General features: G+C 33.8%; 3 protein-coding genes and 1 long non-coding RNA gene across 4 annotated transcripts; 3 read left to right on the top strand and 1 right to left on the bottom strand.

The window, feature by feature from the left end:
• The first annotated feature begins 4 nt into the window (after positions 1 to 4).
• On the top strand, positions 5 to 1,968 carry LOC106751392 (39S ribosomal protein L44, mitochondrial). The gene is made up of 5 exons (XM_014632275.1): positions 5 to 227; positions 316 to 694; positions 1,177 to 1,261; positions 1,393 to 1,696; positions 1,785 to 1,968. The coding sequence occupies exons 1-5, from the start codon at positions 155 to 157 to the stop codon at positions 1,904 to 1,906; spliced, it is 963 nt and encodes a 320-aa protein (XP_014487761.1). The 5' UTR covers positions 5 to 154; the 3' UTR covers positions 1,907 to 1,968.
• A 1,267-nt stretch (positions 1,969 to 3,235) lies between these two features.
• LOC106750663 (out at first protein) lies at positions 3,236 to 4,879 on the top strand. Its single transcript, XM_014631168.1, has 5 exons — positions 3,236 to 3,256; positions 3,329 to 3,490; positions 3,742 to 3,855; positions 3,940 to 4,258; positions 4,336 to 4,879. The coding sequence occupies exons 2-5, from the start codon at positions 3,395 to 3,397 to the stop codon at positions 4,638 to 4,640; spliced, it is 834 nt and encodes a 277-aa protein (XP_014486654.1). The 5' UTR covers positions 3,236 to 3,256; positions 3,329 to 3,394; the 3' UTR covers positions 4,641 to 4,879.
• Positions 4,880 to 4,993: 114 nt separating this feature from the next.
• Positions 4,994 to 8,136, top strand: LOC106751572. Its single transcript, XR_001375071.1, has 2 exons — positions 4,994 to 5,406; positions 5,798 to 8,136. It is a non-coding gene; the product is annotated as an uncharacterized LOC106751572 (long non-coding RNA).
• Positions 8,137 to 10,028: 1,892 nt separating this feature from the next.
• On the bottom strand, positions 10,029 to 12,373 carry LOC106750594 (interaptin-like). Its single transcript, XM_014631045.1, has 4 exons — positions 12,135 to 12,373; positions 11,939 to 11,990; positions 10,974 to 11,602; positions 10,029 to 10,900 (listed from the first exon to the last, which is right to left on the bottom strand). Exons 3-4 carry the CDS (start codon positions 11,576 to 11,578, stop codon positions 10,891 to 10,893), a joined length of 615 nt encoding a protein of 204 aa, XP_014486531.1. The 5' UTR covers positions 11,579 to 11,602; positions 11,939 to 11,990; positions 12,135 to 12,373; the 3' UTR covers positions 10,029 to 10,890.
• Positions 12,374 to 16,346: the final 3,973 nt, after the last annotated feature.

Genomic DNA, 16,346 nt, shown 5'->3' with positions numbered 1-16,346 from the left:
AAAGAACAGACCAGGTATAAGTTAATACAAACAGTGCAAGAACAGAACACGGATTCCAAGTTTTATCCGGCAAATATTTGTACTAATATTTGTTTCCTCTTATCATCAACCTGTATTTTCTGAAACGATTTTAACAGTGAAAAATTATCTTACGATGAATCTGTTATGTACATGTTTTAACGCTTTTGCCTTAAGAAGTGGAATGCGATGTGCGGTGAATTACGAAGGTTAGACTTGTTCTGTAACATATATTTTATTATAGATATATACGTATAATTCTCTTTGTATAATTATATTGTAAAATTTTGTGTACAGGGCAGAGACATATTAAAAGATGGGTGTCACCTACACTGAAAGAATTAACTAGACGTAAGAAGCAGGCGATTGAAAAATCGGAACAAGTTCCGATCCCAAAACGCAACACCTTTCTAGATTGGAATAGATCTGCGGAGATATATGCATTCAACAAAAGACTGTCCGAAAATTTCAATATTGAGAAATTGGAACAAGCTTTCACCCACAGATCGTACATCATTAAAGAAGAGCAGAGACAAAAAGAAATGGGAATAGAAGATCCTAGCCTAGATATAAATGATAATACTACTCTCATTATGAAAGGCGAGAAACTCGTATCAGACATTGTACAAAATTATTTAACTGAAGTTTTACCATTTGCACATGAAAATGTCATAATGTATGTATGTGTACTTCATATTAATTCTTAAATATTTTATAGAATTTTAGTAGTTTTATCAGAATAACAATTATATTCTCTATTATTGATTGTTATTGTTTAAGTAAGAGAAAAGTATTCGTCCAATTTTACAAGTTTGCTGAATTGAACACAAATGTCATTTTGTCGATATATCATTTTATTTGAAAGTATAACGCAAGAAACCTTTGGCTGTTTTCTTGCTTCTGACATAATTAAACAAAGATAGTCATAGCGGCTACTCCGAAGCCTTAATTATATTTTCAAAATTATTCTTTTTATATTATTATTGTATTATATTATTAGTAACATGTTATTACATATTAATAGTTACATTCTCTACATACACAGGATTTTTTATTGTAAATTATCAAAATACAAATATAAAGTATTCTACATTATTATTTTAACATTATTATTATTATAACATAATACAAACTTAATCATGTATATATATTTTTTAGGTCGTTACATGATTACCTTCTCTCTGAAGAAATGCTGGCTACTGCATCTTTACATATTGGAACCAAAGATATTATTCTAACTGAGGTGAATATATATATCAGATGTAATTATGAATTTATATTTCAATAGAAGTTTATAAGCGTTTTTCTCCGAGTGAGATGATCACACACAAGCTCTTTTCTTAACTTAATTTCTTAATAAATGTTTATTTACAGGAACATCCTGTGGCACAGAAGACTTTGGCTGATACTTTTCTTGCTCTTACCGCTGTACTCGCAGAAAGTGTGAACACAAAGCATGCGGGAAATTTTGTTAGAGATTTTTTAATTGTAGTATTAGCTGAGAAAGATTTAACGGAGATATGGAATCCGTCTCAGCCATGCGAAATTTTAGATGACATTCTATGCAAACAAAATAGATCTCCTGCTGAACCGAGACTCATCCGTCATACTGGACAAAATACACTTTTATCAGCATATCACATAGGAATGTATTCCGACAAAAACTTCCTAGGTTCAGGTATGTAAGCACTTATTTGATTTAATATGTAACATTAATATATTAATATAGTATATTTAACATATCTCGTTTATAATGTTTCCTGTAGGATATGGTCAGACTATTCAAGAAGCTAAAGATGTAGCTGCTATAAATGTCTTAAGCCGAATGTTCGGTTTATCAGATTCTAGTAATCCAATAAAATTTAACAAAGTGGTGGATATATCTTAAGCTATAAGAAAGGAATACTTAGTAAGAACAAATTTTTAATAAAAAAAAAGAAGTTCTGTATATCCAGATTGTCAATTTTTCTGTAGTTTCAAAAACAGTTTGCATATTTTGTTACAGATATGTATTTGTGTGTGTGTATATATATATATATACTAATATATATATATATATATATATATATATATATTTAATATATATTTATATATAACTTTTATGATCGAACAATCAATAAGTTACAAAACGATATTAAATATATATATATATATATATATATATATGTAATATGAAGCTTGTATTTATCATGTAATTATTACACACTTTTATATTCAACGTATCATTATTAAAGTGTATAAAAAACAAACTAAAATTAATCTTTATAAATATATGAGCAAAAATATGCATAAAAAGTTGACAAATGATAAAATTTTACAATACTTCTGTATTATAAGAAATCAAGGTTTCCGAGTAGTCGCTGTGACTGTCCTTGTTCAATGACGTCAGAAGCGAGAAAACGCATGCTAAAATATTTTGCGTTAACTTTTCAAGTAAAAAGATGTATCTACAAAATGACATTTGTGGTCGATTCGGCAGACTTGTAAAATTGGACGAACACTTTTATGATCGAACAATCAATAAGTTACAAAACTAACATAAATAAAATTATAAAATAACAAAAGAAGATTCCACGCCAAGTTAATTTTTCATCTATTATCCGTTTTAGGCCAGTATTCATAGTCGGATTTTATATTTAAGACTGTCTCAACTTCATTTTCAGATCGGTTTCGTAATCAACGAAATGAACTGTACAGAATCTGAATGTGAAACTGGCTTAAGCAAGCGGCATACAATGCTTGTTTCGTGCTAAATTGCTGCTGGATAGAAATACTGCGTTCTGATTGGTGCATTTCCAAAAATGGATGCCACACGTCAATCAAAACGCAGTATTTCCATCTAGCAAACAATCCAGCACGAAAACAAGAATCGTGTGCCGCTGGCTTTAGAGATTGAGATTGAATTGAAATTTAATCAATCGGTGCAAAGTTCACTAAATTTCACTAAACTTAAATTCAGTTAACTTTGTACTGATTGACCAAATTCAATCTTAATTCCCAATTCGTAGTTTGATACGGGCTTAGAGCTTAAAGCATGTATTGTAGATCGGAACTAATGACTCTCTCGTAGCTAGTGCGATATGCGACGAGCGATATCCAATAAGCATACTGCTTTTTTGGAAAAGCTGCACGCTCATTGGATATTGCGTGTCGCGTGTCAGATCGCGCTAGCCATGCGACAGCCATGAGCGTCCAAATCGAACGCACTCAAAAACATTGAACCTGAAATGTAGGCAATGTACGTGTAAAAAACAGTAGTTTTGTACAGTTAAGTTATATATTCAATGAAGTGATTTTTTTTCTAATCAAGCTCATCACCCCGTCATTGCCGGCTCGACAAAGGGACGAACATCGATAGTAGTTACAACATGCGACAATGAGGATATTTAACAAATTTCTCGCGACCTGCGTCGTATTGCAACTCTTGTGTCATATATGCACTACACACTTACTTATAAACGTCAAAAATCAGGTACTGGTATATCGCACGCTCTCTTTTTATCAATAACAAATACAGTAACTTCATTGGTACGCGAAAATTTTATAGAAATATATCGCCTCGCGAATATAGTTTCAACAGTAGTACAAATAGTATTCGTGTTAACCTCAATGATATCTTAACGTAAGCATGGAGTCTCTTTTTTACGATAATGTAGATATGTTCAAGGCAGAAAAATGAAATTTTATTGTTATCGCTCATAACGAAATATTCCTTGCTTATAGGGTGGTGACATTCTTCTGGAAACGATCTCATCCAATGTCACAGAAGACATAATCACTTTAGAATTCCAACGTTCCGATGGCACTCTGGTCACACAGCTCATTGATTTTAAAAACGTGATTATTCTCTGAATATAAAAGTTCTCATAAGTACATTGTTTCATCGAGATTTATATATATGTCTATTGTTCAATCTTATAGGAGGTTCAAGTCATAAAGGCTTTGATACTTGGTGAGGAGGAACGCGGACAAAATCAATATCAAGTCATGTGTTTTGTAAATCATTTTTACAAAGTAGACTTTATATCGTCTGATGCAATGTCCAAATTACGTCAGAAGAACCCAGGTACTGTACGTGTAGCTGAAGAGGACAAAGGTCATGTCAACTATACGATGGACCTGTTTCTTGATGTTGCTCAGTCTAAGGAAATCTCAAAGCATGTTATCACACTTTGTGGTGAAGCAGCTGGATCAGCTTACACCAGGAACAACGATATTAAACAATGGATTCAGAGGCCAGGTGAATTAACATGTAATATATAATTGTTGTAAAGGGACTATGTATAATAATGCAATAATTTTTTATGATATTGCTAGGTTCCTCCGAAGAGCTACTCTTGGCTGCTATATATAACTTTACAACCATACCACAAACAGTTACAAATGATACAAGATCCTTGTTAGTTTCCAAATGTGCCGACACATCCAATCTTTGGGCACCTTGTACGTGTTCTCTGGAATTATGTATTGGTTGGTATCCGTGTGGTTTAAAGTTTTGCAAAGGAAAGTCTGATGGCAAAAAAATAGCTAGCACTTATCGCTGCGGCATAAAAACTTGTAAAAAATGTTTCATATTCTCATATTATTCTAAGATGAAACAAAACTGTCTGTGGGACGAATGACATATAAGGACATTATAGATTGAAAAATTGTTAAGCACGAACTGAAAATATCGAGACACAAGACGCATTGAAATAGATAAAAAATTCCCGAATGATGAATTAGAATTAATTTTGAAAGGCTCAAACAACTCAAAGAGGTATTTTATAATATTAAAATGTGAGATAAAAAATGAGAACAGAACAAATCGAAATTTTGAGTATTTTTTTATTAATTTGAATTTGTAATTATTTCTGAACTTATTAATATAATTACTATTATATTTAATAATATATTTTAGGCAATTAACATTTTATTAATATTCTCTTTAGAAATTTACTTGAATATGTTGGATGAAAATGAATATTATATATGTTAATTTTTTATATATAATTGAAACCAAAGCAAATCAAGCAAAAATATTTTTGCAAGATTATTAGATTTACTATCTCTAAAAAGAAAGATATAGCAATATACGCGGATTATACTTTAGACAAATTTTAGAGGGATAGAATTTATAATTTATAATTGTAGATGTAGATTTCGGTCAGGCAGTCTTCGTATTCAATTATATAAACTCGAATGAGTGGATATTTGTAACATTTAGAAACTATTTTTCGCATAATTTGCACGAAAATCTCTTCGATCTGATACATTCCAATAATTGTAATAAAATGTCACGAACGTTACCATTTCTAATTCTACTTTTATACAATTTACGTTCTTATAAAAAGTTTAGACTATGTTGCATTGCAAAATGAACACACACACACACACACACACACACACGTGTGTGTATGTATAAAATATTATTTCTCGCAATCAACAGTTATATTCCCTAAAAAAGCTGCCCCGTAGATATCTTCACTTGTGTGTACTGAATTCATTCAACATTCCCACTATGTTATATTATTTACATCTACAAGAATTTCAATCATTCCAATTGTTCGCTCCGATTCATAATTGTCAATTCTTACGTATCCAAAATATGTCCCTCGCCCATTGATCGCATGTTACAAATAATCCATTCAAAGTATCAAAATATTCCGCTTTATTTCTCAAGACAGGAATATATCTCTAGAGATCAGTTTGTACGTAGACAATTTTATACATGACTTGTAAAGCTGCCATTTATACATTGTATGTGTACATTATATGTTCCAACTGTACATAAATGCAGACACACACACACACACACACACACACACACATGCGGATACGCAAATAACGAATGTCTAACGATGATCTAAGCGTGTATACATATGAATTCGTGTTAATAGGATCAAAGATCTTGTACAGTCTACATCAGATATTTGCAATGTTGTGTGAGACTTTGTAAGAATATTATCGATTTATATGAACACTATAAGGTATCTACGATTTGTAACGGATGTCTTTGCACGTTTCAATGAGAGTATATACCTAGCGAATCGCTGTGAACAAGACTGCAAAATCTGTCCATTTAAACGTTTTTTCTAACGGCTCGGGCACCGCTCGAAGTTCCCCGGAATCTCCCTCGCTCGTGTATACATTGCATTTAGCAGTGACAAGGATCGTTAAGAGCGAAAAAATATACATACGTATACTTACGCTTGTAATATAAAAATCCGGTTATTTACGAAACGTTCACCACGTGAACTATCTAGCAGTACTTGGTGTTGTTTATAGTTAGCAACCACTGCGAATAATATGTATTACCGGCGCGTTAATGATATACCAGCGAAAATATACTCCGCACGATTTCGCGATAGACCTTATCCGTCTATTATTGCTTTCTCAACGGTCGATCGTTATGAATGCAAAAATTAATCGAGGCAGCGATCATGTAATTTCCTCTTAGAATGGAAACGCAAAAATTCTTTCACATTAACTCAACGACAATTTTAATCATGTAACTTTTCAAACCATGAAAACGTGGAACTTTTCCTTTTTTTTTTTTTTTAACTGATGAAACGTGACAAAACGGAAATGTAGTGAAAATCCAAATATTTTTCAGCTAAATATCATTCATTCGTATACATACATACATATGTATATGTATGTATAATATAGGCTTTTCCGCAAGGAAACCTATCAACTTCTGCAATATATTCTAGAGGTCATTCCAGACAAGAAAGTTTAGATATACTATGGATCAGTTCAATTTAGTTTTCGAGATATAGACAATAGGTCTGTTCGTTTTCGCTGCACCGCTGAACTAGTGCAATAAGTTGAAGTGAGAAAACATATACTTGTCTCGCTTCAACTTATTGCACTAGTTCAACGGTGCAGCGGAAACGAACAAACCTAATTTTAGTAAGATTTTAGGTGAAATGTTCATCAATAGAATAAGCAAAAAAATATCAGATATTTATAACTTTTATTAGAAGAATATTATTCTTCTAATTATTTGTTAATGTTGTCCATCTTCGGCTTGCGAACATGCTGCTGCTTGTTGTATCTTAGATTTCCGCCAATTTGCCTAAGTTCAAGTTGCGCCCGAATACTATCTGGCCCCTGTAACTTTATCAAATCCTTGGTATTCATGAGATAGTTAGTTTTCATGACTCTATTAAATCTTTTTATAAAATATATGTAATACAATGCCCCAATCCAAGATATTAATTAGTCAGTTCGGATCGTCTCTCTCTCTCTCTCTCTCTCTCTCTCTCTCTCTCTCTTTCTCTCTCTCTGAAAAAGTAAATTGAAATGTTTACAAAATGTCGGGAACAAATCCATGAAGGATACGACATTAACTCAGAAGCCAGTATTTCTCCACAACGCGAAAGCCTAAAATATATTAATTAATCAATCAATCTGAGTTTAGCGATTTTATTTTACACGCATATTTAACTACGTAATCGCTCAGCGATTCGTGGAAAGTTCACGCGGAATTAAGATGAGCGAAAGTGAAAAATGCCACTCAAAATTGCATGATCGCTACCTTAATGAGAAACGAGTGTGTCGAGATCAATAACGTACTTCAATAACGTACATTTTGTGTCTGCGAATACAATACTCGATAAAACGTTGAGATTTCCGCAGAACCTTAGCTGTTTCTTCGGTCAGTTCCATGTTTTCATCGTGCCATTGAAACGGTCCTCCCCGAATCGGATCCTGAGACGTTCCGTAATCCTTAGTATTTATTTCGTTAAGCTGTTACATGCGTGCGTGCGCATTTACATTCGCGAATCAGTACGCCTTCTTCGTACTCAATGTGATCGCTGTTGATTATATGTTAGAAATACTTTTGAATGTAAAATGTGTGTGTGTGTAATTTTTCAGCACGTATTCTTAGGACAGGTTTGACCGAAGTTGGAAAATAATTCGTTACTTATAACGTCGCGTTACGAGTTACTTTTTTAAAGTGATGACTTTAATAGCATTTATTCTTTCTTGCCGGTCAAGACAACAGGAATGTAATTATTTTTTTTTTTAAGTAGCGATAAAGTGAACATCGTTATTTTCATCGTTACTTTCGCAAGAAGAATGAGAATGTGTATGAGATGACTGCAGCGTAAAGAAAATTTTCAAAACTGTGAAAAAAGTAATGAAAATCGTTACTTATTGAATTACCATGACGGTAACGAGTTATTTTCGAAAATCAACCACAATACGACGTTACGATGCAATGTGTAATAAATTATTTTTTTAAAGTAACTTTTCCAATTTTAGAAAGAACTGTCGAGGATATTTCTTTCTTTGCGCGAAATTCAAGTACACCGAAACCGTACTAACTACTTTGATTTTTTCATAAATTCGACGCGCACAAATTGACAGCAGACATTTCGGCAGCTTTTCGACAAACAAACCAAGAAAAGCGTAACTGTCATTGAGAGAATTTCCTTATTGTTGAAAACTTCCGCTTTGTTATCTCCTTTTACTCGGTTGTTACTTCATTCTCTGTGTTATAAACCATCGATAAATTATATCGGATGATGTCAGCGTCACTTATGTATACACTATTGTATCGGTAAAATAATATGAATGTCACGAACGACTCCATTAAATATGTATGCATAAATCAATGGGGATTAATACATCAAATATATAATAAATTGAATTCATAAATAGCAATACGCCATTTATCTAAAAAAAATGTATGTACATAGATTCACGGAGGAATTCGGAAAATTTTCCAAGTCCTATGTCGGATGTATCGATTTTCGAATTGAACTATTTCAGTTGCGGTAACGACTTTGTATAATTTTTGCGAAAAGGTGAAAGAGAAAAAAACGAAAAGACAACTTGTGCAATAAGAATTTTGAGATGGTTCAAACCAAGTGTATTTATATGTTTATAGTGATTTATTTAACTTTTACTTTCATGTATCTGTGCTTTAATCAATGAGCGATGTTACATTTATTTAGTGAAACTTTTTCAACATATGCATACTCGTAGTAATATATCTGAGACTTAGCGCATAAAATAATTATCTATTAGGAAATTTGAAGTATTTTTTGATGTTTGACCATACTTTGTATCAACCCCCTTTGATTAGTAATTTATAGGTACCGATACTACATATGATTTCAGCTTTACACACGATGTTGTAACTTATACACATATTTTTTATATATATTTAATAAAAAGTATTAATATACATACATGTGTGTGTTTAATGGTGTATGATTTTTTCGAAACGATACTTTCCTGGTAAATCATTTTAGCTGTATAATTATGATTAAAATTTATTTGCATGATATGTTTACTTAATGAGAAATGATGTTTCTGGTACGTAAAATTCACGAAAATAACTATCGGATGTCTCAATTTTCAGTGGAAATTTATATTTTAACTGAAAGTACAGATATATATTAGTATTTAATGTTCTATCGTACAATGTGTGTGTGTGTGTGTGTGTGTGTGTGTGTGTCATACATGTACAAAGTGAACCTACTGTATATGCTATATATATTGCGATAAAGTGAAATGACATCCCGATGAAAAACATCCACGTGCAACCGACGTGGAATCCACCTAAAGAAGTCGATTCGTTACGTTAATATTACGTCAATTCAACGGATATTCTCATGGGGATATAACAACGTACTCTTCAGTTGCGAATTATATGAACATGTAGTATGATATCCTTAATTGAGAAATATTTCGAAACGAATATTAGTAGAATATAAAATGTTACTTCCGGCGCACTTTGCTTGGGAGACAAAAGAACATTTAAAAACAATGAAAAAAACGAGGCATAATTTTTATTTTTTCAAATTCAATAAGACAAACTCATATTTTAATTTTTATTGTAAAAACCAAATAGAGCGATTCCACAAAATGCTACTTCCACGTAATGCACAATGACGTTAGTCAGCTTTTTATATTCTCAATATTAACACGTTGACTGCCACGGAACTTTTCACGATTCTGGTCTAAGAAGCCAATTTGATTTAATCAAGTAATGAAGCGACGAGATAACTCGTAGTTGGCGTCCTGGGCGAGTAAACAACCTACGAGATATCTCGTAATTGGCAGTCAACATGTTAATTAATTGTATTATAGTTGTTCGGATCGGTGTCGCACGCCAACGGCCAGCGGCAACGTGGTGCGCCGGCCAGCCAGGCTTCCGCGGCGCGCCGCTACGCGTCGCGCGACTCGTAGTATCACTACGAGTTTCTCACGCGCGACTTCACTCCGAGCGGCTATATAACCGTGTGCGTAGCAATTTTTGGGCTCCATGTACGTCTTCTTCTCGAGCTCTGACCGACTGATCGGTGATTATTCTCTTAGTGAAAGATGGTCTATTCTGTGTGACAGGTTTTTGTGTGCGATCGTCCGTGTGTTGTGGCCTTTTATGCGTGCCACTAGTTTTTTTCCAGTCATATGTTCGAGATTCTTCTCCGTGGGAACTTTCCGTTGGAAATTATCAATCGCCTGGAGTGTGTGCCGATTAACAATAATCTCAATACGCGTGGATCGCCTTCAATGGCATCTGGGAACGTGTTGTTAACAATCGTATTTCCGCACGCTGGTAGATTTTTCCCATACTCTATAACTTCTTCTCGTCGTCAAGGTCATCTTCTCATGTGCCACCATCGTCTTTTTTCCAAATGCGCAAGTTCCTATGTATACTGGTATTCATTTTGTGAAACAATGATTTCACCAGTATCTTCTACATTATTTATAAATCCCACTTTCTGAAGGACTCTTCTATAGCTTCGTCTTCTTGCTGAAAATATACTTGCCATTCTTCACTCCTTTTGCACGGGTCCGAGAGATGAGCCTTTGTATTCTCAAATTTCTGAAGTGCGCAACATTTGGATATTAACCAAAAATACTTTTCATTTAAGGTGGCCTGAAAGGTGAAAATTGAAAGTAAAAAATATTAAACTGATTTTTATTAAAAGAAAAACATTAAAATAACTTACAAATAAGTATTCAGATTCTTCAGTTGGAGAGTTTTCTGATAAAATTCCTCGATGACCAGAATAAGCTTATCTTTACACTGAAGTAACTCTCGGTCTTTCTGAATAAGTTCTTCATTTCTCTGAATAAGCTTATCTTTGTACTGATGTAGCTCTTGGCCTTTCTGCAGAAGCTCATTTTGGTGCTGAAGAAGCTCATTTTGGTGCTGAAGAAGCTCATTTTGGTGTTGATGAAGCTCATTTTGGTGCTGAAGGTGCTGAATCTTCTCCCGCATTTCATCCTTTGACTGATTCTTCAAGAGTTTATACTGTTTCTGCAAGTCATTCAGGGTCTTCTTAAGTTTTGCCTTATATTCCTCCAGCAATTTATCCTCCTGTTTCTCCTGGTTTTCATACTTCCTCTGCAATTCAGATATCTCCTTCTCCAGCAAATCATACTGCTGCTGTAATTCATTCCTCTGCATACGGAGACCTTTTATCACCTCCCGCAATATATCTTTCTCCTTCACCAGCGATTGATACTGCTTCTCTAATTTATCCTTCTCTTTTCTCAAATGCTCATTTTCATGTTTAAGGAGTGTCATTAAAACATCTTCTTTTTGCGCCATCACGTATTGTGTTGTTCCGCTTTCCTAAAAAATAAGAAAAAAATTACTATGTGTTAGCAGAGAAAGTCAAGTAATGTTTAATTAGTGTATCGGTGACTTTATATTTTTATACAATTGAGATTCTTTTATTCTTGTTACTATTACGAGATTTGTACGCATATTGTATACTTGGAACAAATAAGATCATCGGGGTAGGCCAGTGGAGGTGATTTAAAACGATAAAAAAAAATGAAAAATGTTAGAAACAGGCTTTTTATCCCTTCGATAGAGCTGGTGCTACTCTGAATTCAACACAGAAACAATAGACGCAGTGGAATTAGCCTCTAGTAATAAAATAGATAAAGTGATAATGATACTAACCAAAGTCCTGCGGGTCCTGCCGGCACTTTTTTGATGGAGCTATGGAGCTGATCTACGAAAGAGAAGACAAATTTGAATAAGTTATGTTGTCCGTAATCGTAAATTCCACTGAAATAGCCTACACATACGTTATTGTACCACTTCGGCGGTAATACGTCTAGAGATTAAATCAATAATGAAAGAAACCGACACTTACCCTTCTACTTGTGCATAAGCGTTTCCCTCCAATACTCACAGTTAGAAATCAACAGTTAGAAAATGACTGATCAAACTTTCCATATTCGCCTCGTCGCCAGCTTTCTATTCTGCTGAAAGCCCATATCAGACTGCGGGTTAGAATTGAGATTGAATTAAAATTTGGCCAATCAGAGTAAGACTCACTAAACTCAAGTTTAGTAAATTTAGCTCTGATTGGTTAAATTCCAATCCAATCTCAATCCTAATCCTTAGTCTGATACGGGCATAAAGGACGCGTATACTTTCTTCTTGGTCTCATAGATGGCGCGTGTACTCGCTTTTCGCATCGATTTTGCTTTATTTTGTTGCTGAAGCTGGCCAATTTTTTCGAGTGGGGAAATGTATTTTCTGCTTATTTTTGAAAACTACTTTTATATTATTTTTAATGCGCTTCTGTGTGTGTTGGTGTGAAAATGGAGCTTTCGATTCGATGTGCCAGAAAATCATGATTTGTAAGAGATTTTTAACGACTTTTTTGTTATTTTTTAATATTCCGACTGGAGATGGTTTAGAAAAAAAAAACTAAGACAACATTGTATTGAAAAATTGCTGGTATAAGTTCCCCCATTTTTTTTAAACTATAGTTTTTCGTGTCAGGAGACATTGTTTTTGAAGGTTTTTATGCTTTAAATATTGATTTTTTAGGTTTGTATACCTCGTTTTTGACAAGTTTTCATTAATTTTTGTATCTCCCAATCAATTTGGTCCAGAAAAATCTGTCTTTTTATGCAGGATATTGGTGTCTTTTTTATGTATTTTTTATGTAAAATAAGTCACTTTTTAGGATTTAAGACCTTGCTTTTGATGGATTTTTCGTCAATTTTTAATCTCCCAATCCCATTTGCAGTAATTTTGACAGCAATTTTAATCTCACGATGTGAAAAATGCTGCTTTTTCGTGGTGGGAGACAATGTTTTTAGGATTTAAAATCTCGTTTTTTGAGATGGTTTTGCTTAGTTTTCATCTCCCAATGCCGAGAAGAAAAAACGGTTTTTCGTACTGTGAGATTGTATTTTCGTGTTTTTTATTGTTTTATATCTCGTTTTTAACGTGTTTTAACCTGTTTTTTTAATTTCCCGATTCCTGATGCGTCAGAAAAAATATAAGAAAATTTATATCTTTCAATAGCGATTGGATGTAGGCTTTTTCTTCGTTTTTTGCTATTTTGATGGACGTGTATCTCTTTTTAATTATTTTTAAATGTTTTTGAAGGATATATACCTCGTTTTCGGTGGTTTTTAGGTGTTTTTTGTCACCCCAAGCAAGGCGCCAGAAATATCCACAACAATTTTCGTAGTTTCCTGGTAGAAGATAGTATTTATGAAGATTTTCAAGATTAAAAATCTCGTTTTTGAGAGATGTTTATATCTCATTTTTATGGTTTTTAGGTATTTTTTATCTCCTAAGCAAAGTGCGCCAAAAGTAATTTTATTCTCTACTAATATTTATTTATGATCGGTTCTATTAAGTACGATACATTAATAATAATAATAATATAATAATAATAATAATAATGTTAATTATGAATAGTAAATATAATAATAGCGATAATAATAATAATAATAATTTAATTTGTAACTCAAAATTGTTTACATGTCTCTATGGGCGTCAAAAAATTATTTTGCACCTTTCGCAATTCTATTGGATTAAAAGTGCAATCCCTATGCGAAAATAGCACATTGCTCAGTAAAAATATAATTTACCTACAATAAGAATAAACACATCGATTAAATTAAGAGTGATAATTAAAACTAAATTTTCCGACGACGGAAGTCTAACAATAAAAGTAAAAAAAATCCACCTATAGGTTTATCTCGACTATCTCGATGCAAACGCGAGAACTTGCCGGTGCAAAACATTCCCTGATATTTCAGAAATTTTTCCTAAATTAATAAAAAAAGGCGTGTGTAATTGATATCTTGAATGTCTATCGATATGTTGAAGCCTCTTTTCCGGGATGGTGATTGGCTGTCTCGGAATCTTGATCTCGATGCGAGTCGTTGCTTACTTCGACTCGCGGTCTAAAATATATAGACCCGTATTCTGAACGCGCTCACGACATTGTCGCGCTAACAAGTCAATTTATTAGTAGTTCTGGGCAGGTATTTTGCTATAAAAACGCGTAATTATCGATTTTTCCTTATAGAACATTGTTATTATCGCGTTTTTACAAGCGATACTAAGAATGCTTATATCTCTTGACTTGATGGCGCGCTAACATCGTTGCAAGCGCGTTCTGAATACGGTCTGAAAGTCTTTACACATGGAAAAATGTATAGTAAAGTCAGCGGCACACTGTGCTTGTTTCGTGTTGGATTGTATGCTGGAAATACTGCGTTCTGATTGGTGCATTTCACCGCCAGCACTTCAAATCTATAGATACACGTAACACAAACTGTAGATTCGCGGTACTGACAGTGAATATCGTAACGCACTTTAGCGCATGTCCGTGTCTGAAAGACGGTATTGCAAAAAAAAACTCTCTAATAACGTATTTCAGATACGGCGAACGTTAAAATGCGTTCCGGTATGCTGTGCTGCTATATTATCTTTAATAATGAGACTACGAAAAGTGATGTCTATGTGTGAGTATACAATTCTTTGCAATTTTATGCTACACTATTAGGTACGATCCATCTGTAACTGCAAATGCTTCGACGTGCTTAAGAAAAAATACGATTAGTCTATACATCGCTTCTCGAAGTATTTGCAACGTGGAATGGATCCTACTCTGTATCGGCGGTCTGTCATTATAATAACCGTAACTGTTTATATTCACATCTAATCTTTCAGCTACGGTGCACTTCAAATGATAAACGTCCGTTGTATATGGAACAACAATTGCAAGACGGTCGCTGCGGGGTGTGTAACAAAAATCAAATAAATTGATTTTTCATGCGTTGAGCATATAGTTTACGCATCCGATGTGATATGACGCGATATTCATTTGTTTTTACCGATATTAGACAATACGTAACAATATGTTCATAAAAACGTCATTTCAGAAATGAGTAAGAAAATAAATGTTTAGTCAAATTTACTTAAGCGTATGGTCAATCACAAAAAAGTTACAATACTTTTTTTTTATGAGTTTCGCAACGTGTCTCGTATCCAATAGGAAAATGTATTTCCTGAAAATGATTAAGAAACAAATTTTCCCATTAAACACGGAATGCGTTCCAAAATAAAAGAAAAATATTGCAACTTTTTAGACCATGGTTGCGTTCGGGAATCCACACCATGTGCATACCACTAGCACTCTAGTCGTTTAGAAATGATCAGGATTATTGCACCAAATCCGATTAACCTGACCGACTGATTAACTCAACGAAATTGACCAATCGGATTTGCCAATTGGTTAAACTGATCAGTACGATTGGTCAATTCCGTTGAGTTAATCAGTCAGTCAGGTTAATCGGAGTCGGTGCAAGTCATCCTCAGTGTGGTTCAGTGTGCATTCGTGTGCATTGTTCGGAAGTACTCCGAGAAACACATTGAGTATGCCATCAAACCACCCGTCGAAAAAGCAGGGAAAGTCGGTGGGTTACTACCTAGTTACTTCTGTCATACCTCTTTGTGTTGTAAATTTTGTCGATGAATAAAAAGTGTCAAAAAATATCACATTGATACAAGGACAGCATGAAACCGTAATAAGCGGGATTCATCCGATGCTTGATTCCTATGAGAATTTAGTACTGCAAAATGCTCAAGATGAATAATTAACATTGACATTGAAACCATATGAACAGAAATTTTTAAATTCGAATTTTTTTTTCGCGGGTTACGCTTTAATATATACTGAGAATAAAAGACTTTTGCATAGATCTGATCAGTATTTTTTTAGCATTTCGACGATTCATTTTACACGACTTTCGTCCATCATCGTTACTTGCTAGAAGTCACATCGGAGCATTCGGAAACTCTTGACGCACGAAGGTACACGAAGGTACCACACTACTTGCCCACCGAAATCACGAGAACATCACAAGTGGGATTTCCGAACGCAACCTATAGGGTCTATGATACGCTGCAAATGTTTTAGAGCGCTTAAAAAAGTGGGATTGGTCTATACGGTGTGCTCCAGAGTATTTGCAACGTTAAACGAACCGCATATATGCCTTTCATAAATGAACGTCTTTCTCAGGACGTATATATATATATATATATATAT

This window comes from Dinoponera quadriceps, unplaced genomic scaffold, assembly GCF_001313825.1.
Source record: "Dinoponera quadriceps isolate SergipeBrazil2010 unplaced genomic scaffold, ASM131382v1 scaffold46, whole genome shotgun sequence".
In the NCBI taxonomy this organism is placed as follows: domain Eukaryota; kingdom Metazoa; phylum Arthropoda; class Insecta; order Hymenoptera; family Formicidae; genus Dinoponera; species Dinoponera quadriceps.
Note: the sequence above shows the minus strand (reverse complement) of the source record. Positions and strands in the feature narration are given on the sequence as shown.

Bases quoted from the DNA above. Each gene is read 5' to 3' on its own strand.
- LOC106751392 (XM_014632275.1), top strand. From the start codon at position 155: ATGAATCTGTTATGTACATGTTTTAACGCTTTTGCCTTAAGAAGTGGA. The intron at 228-315 runs GTTAGACTTGTT...TTTTGTGTACAG, and splicing joins ATGTGCGGTGAATTACGAAG to GGCAGAGACATATTAAAAGA. The intron at 695-1,176 runs GTATGTATGTGT...TATATTTTTTAG, and splicing joins GCACATGAAAATGTCATAAT to GTCGTTACATGATTACCTTC.
- LOC106750663 (XM_014631168.1), top strand. From the start codon at position 3,395: ATGAGGATATTTAACAAATTTCTCGCGACCTGCGTCGTATTGCAACTC. The intron at 3,856-3,939 runs GTGATTATTCTC...TCAATCTTATAG, and splicing joins AGCTCATTGATTTTAAAAAC to GAGGTTCAAGTCATAAAGGC. The intron at 4,259-4,335 runs GTGAATTAACAT...TGATATTGCTAG, and splicing joins ACAATGGATTCAGAGGCCAG to GTTCCTCCGAAGAGCTACTC.
- LOC106750594 (XM_014631045.1), bottom strand. From the start codon at position 11,578: ATGGCGCAAAAAGAAGATGTTTTAATGACACTCCTTAAACATGAAAAT.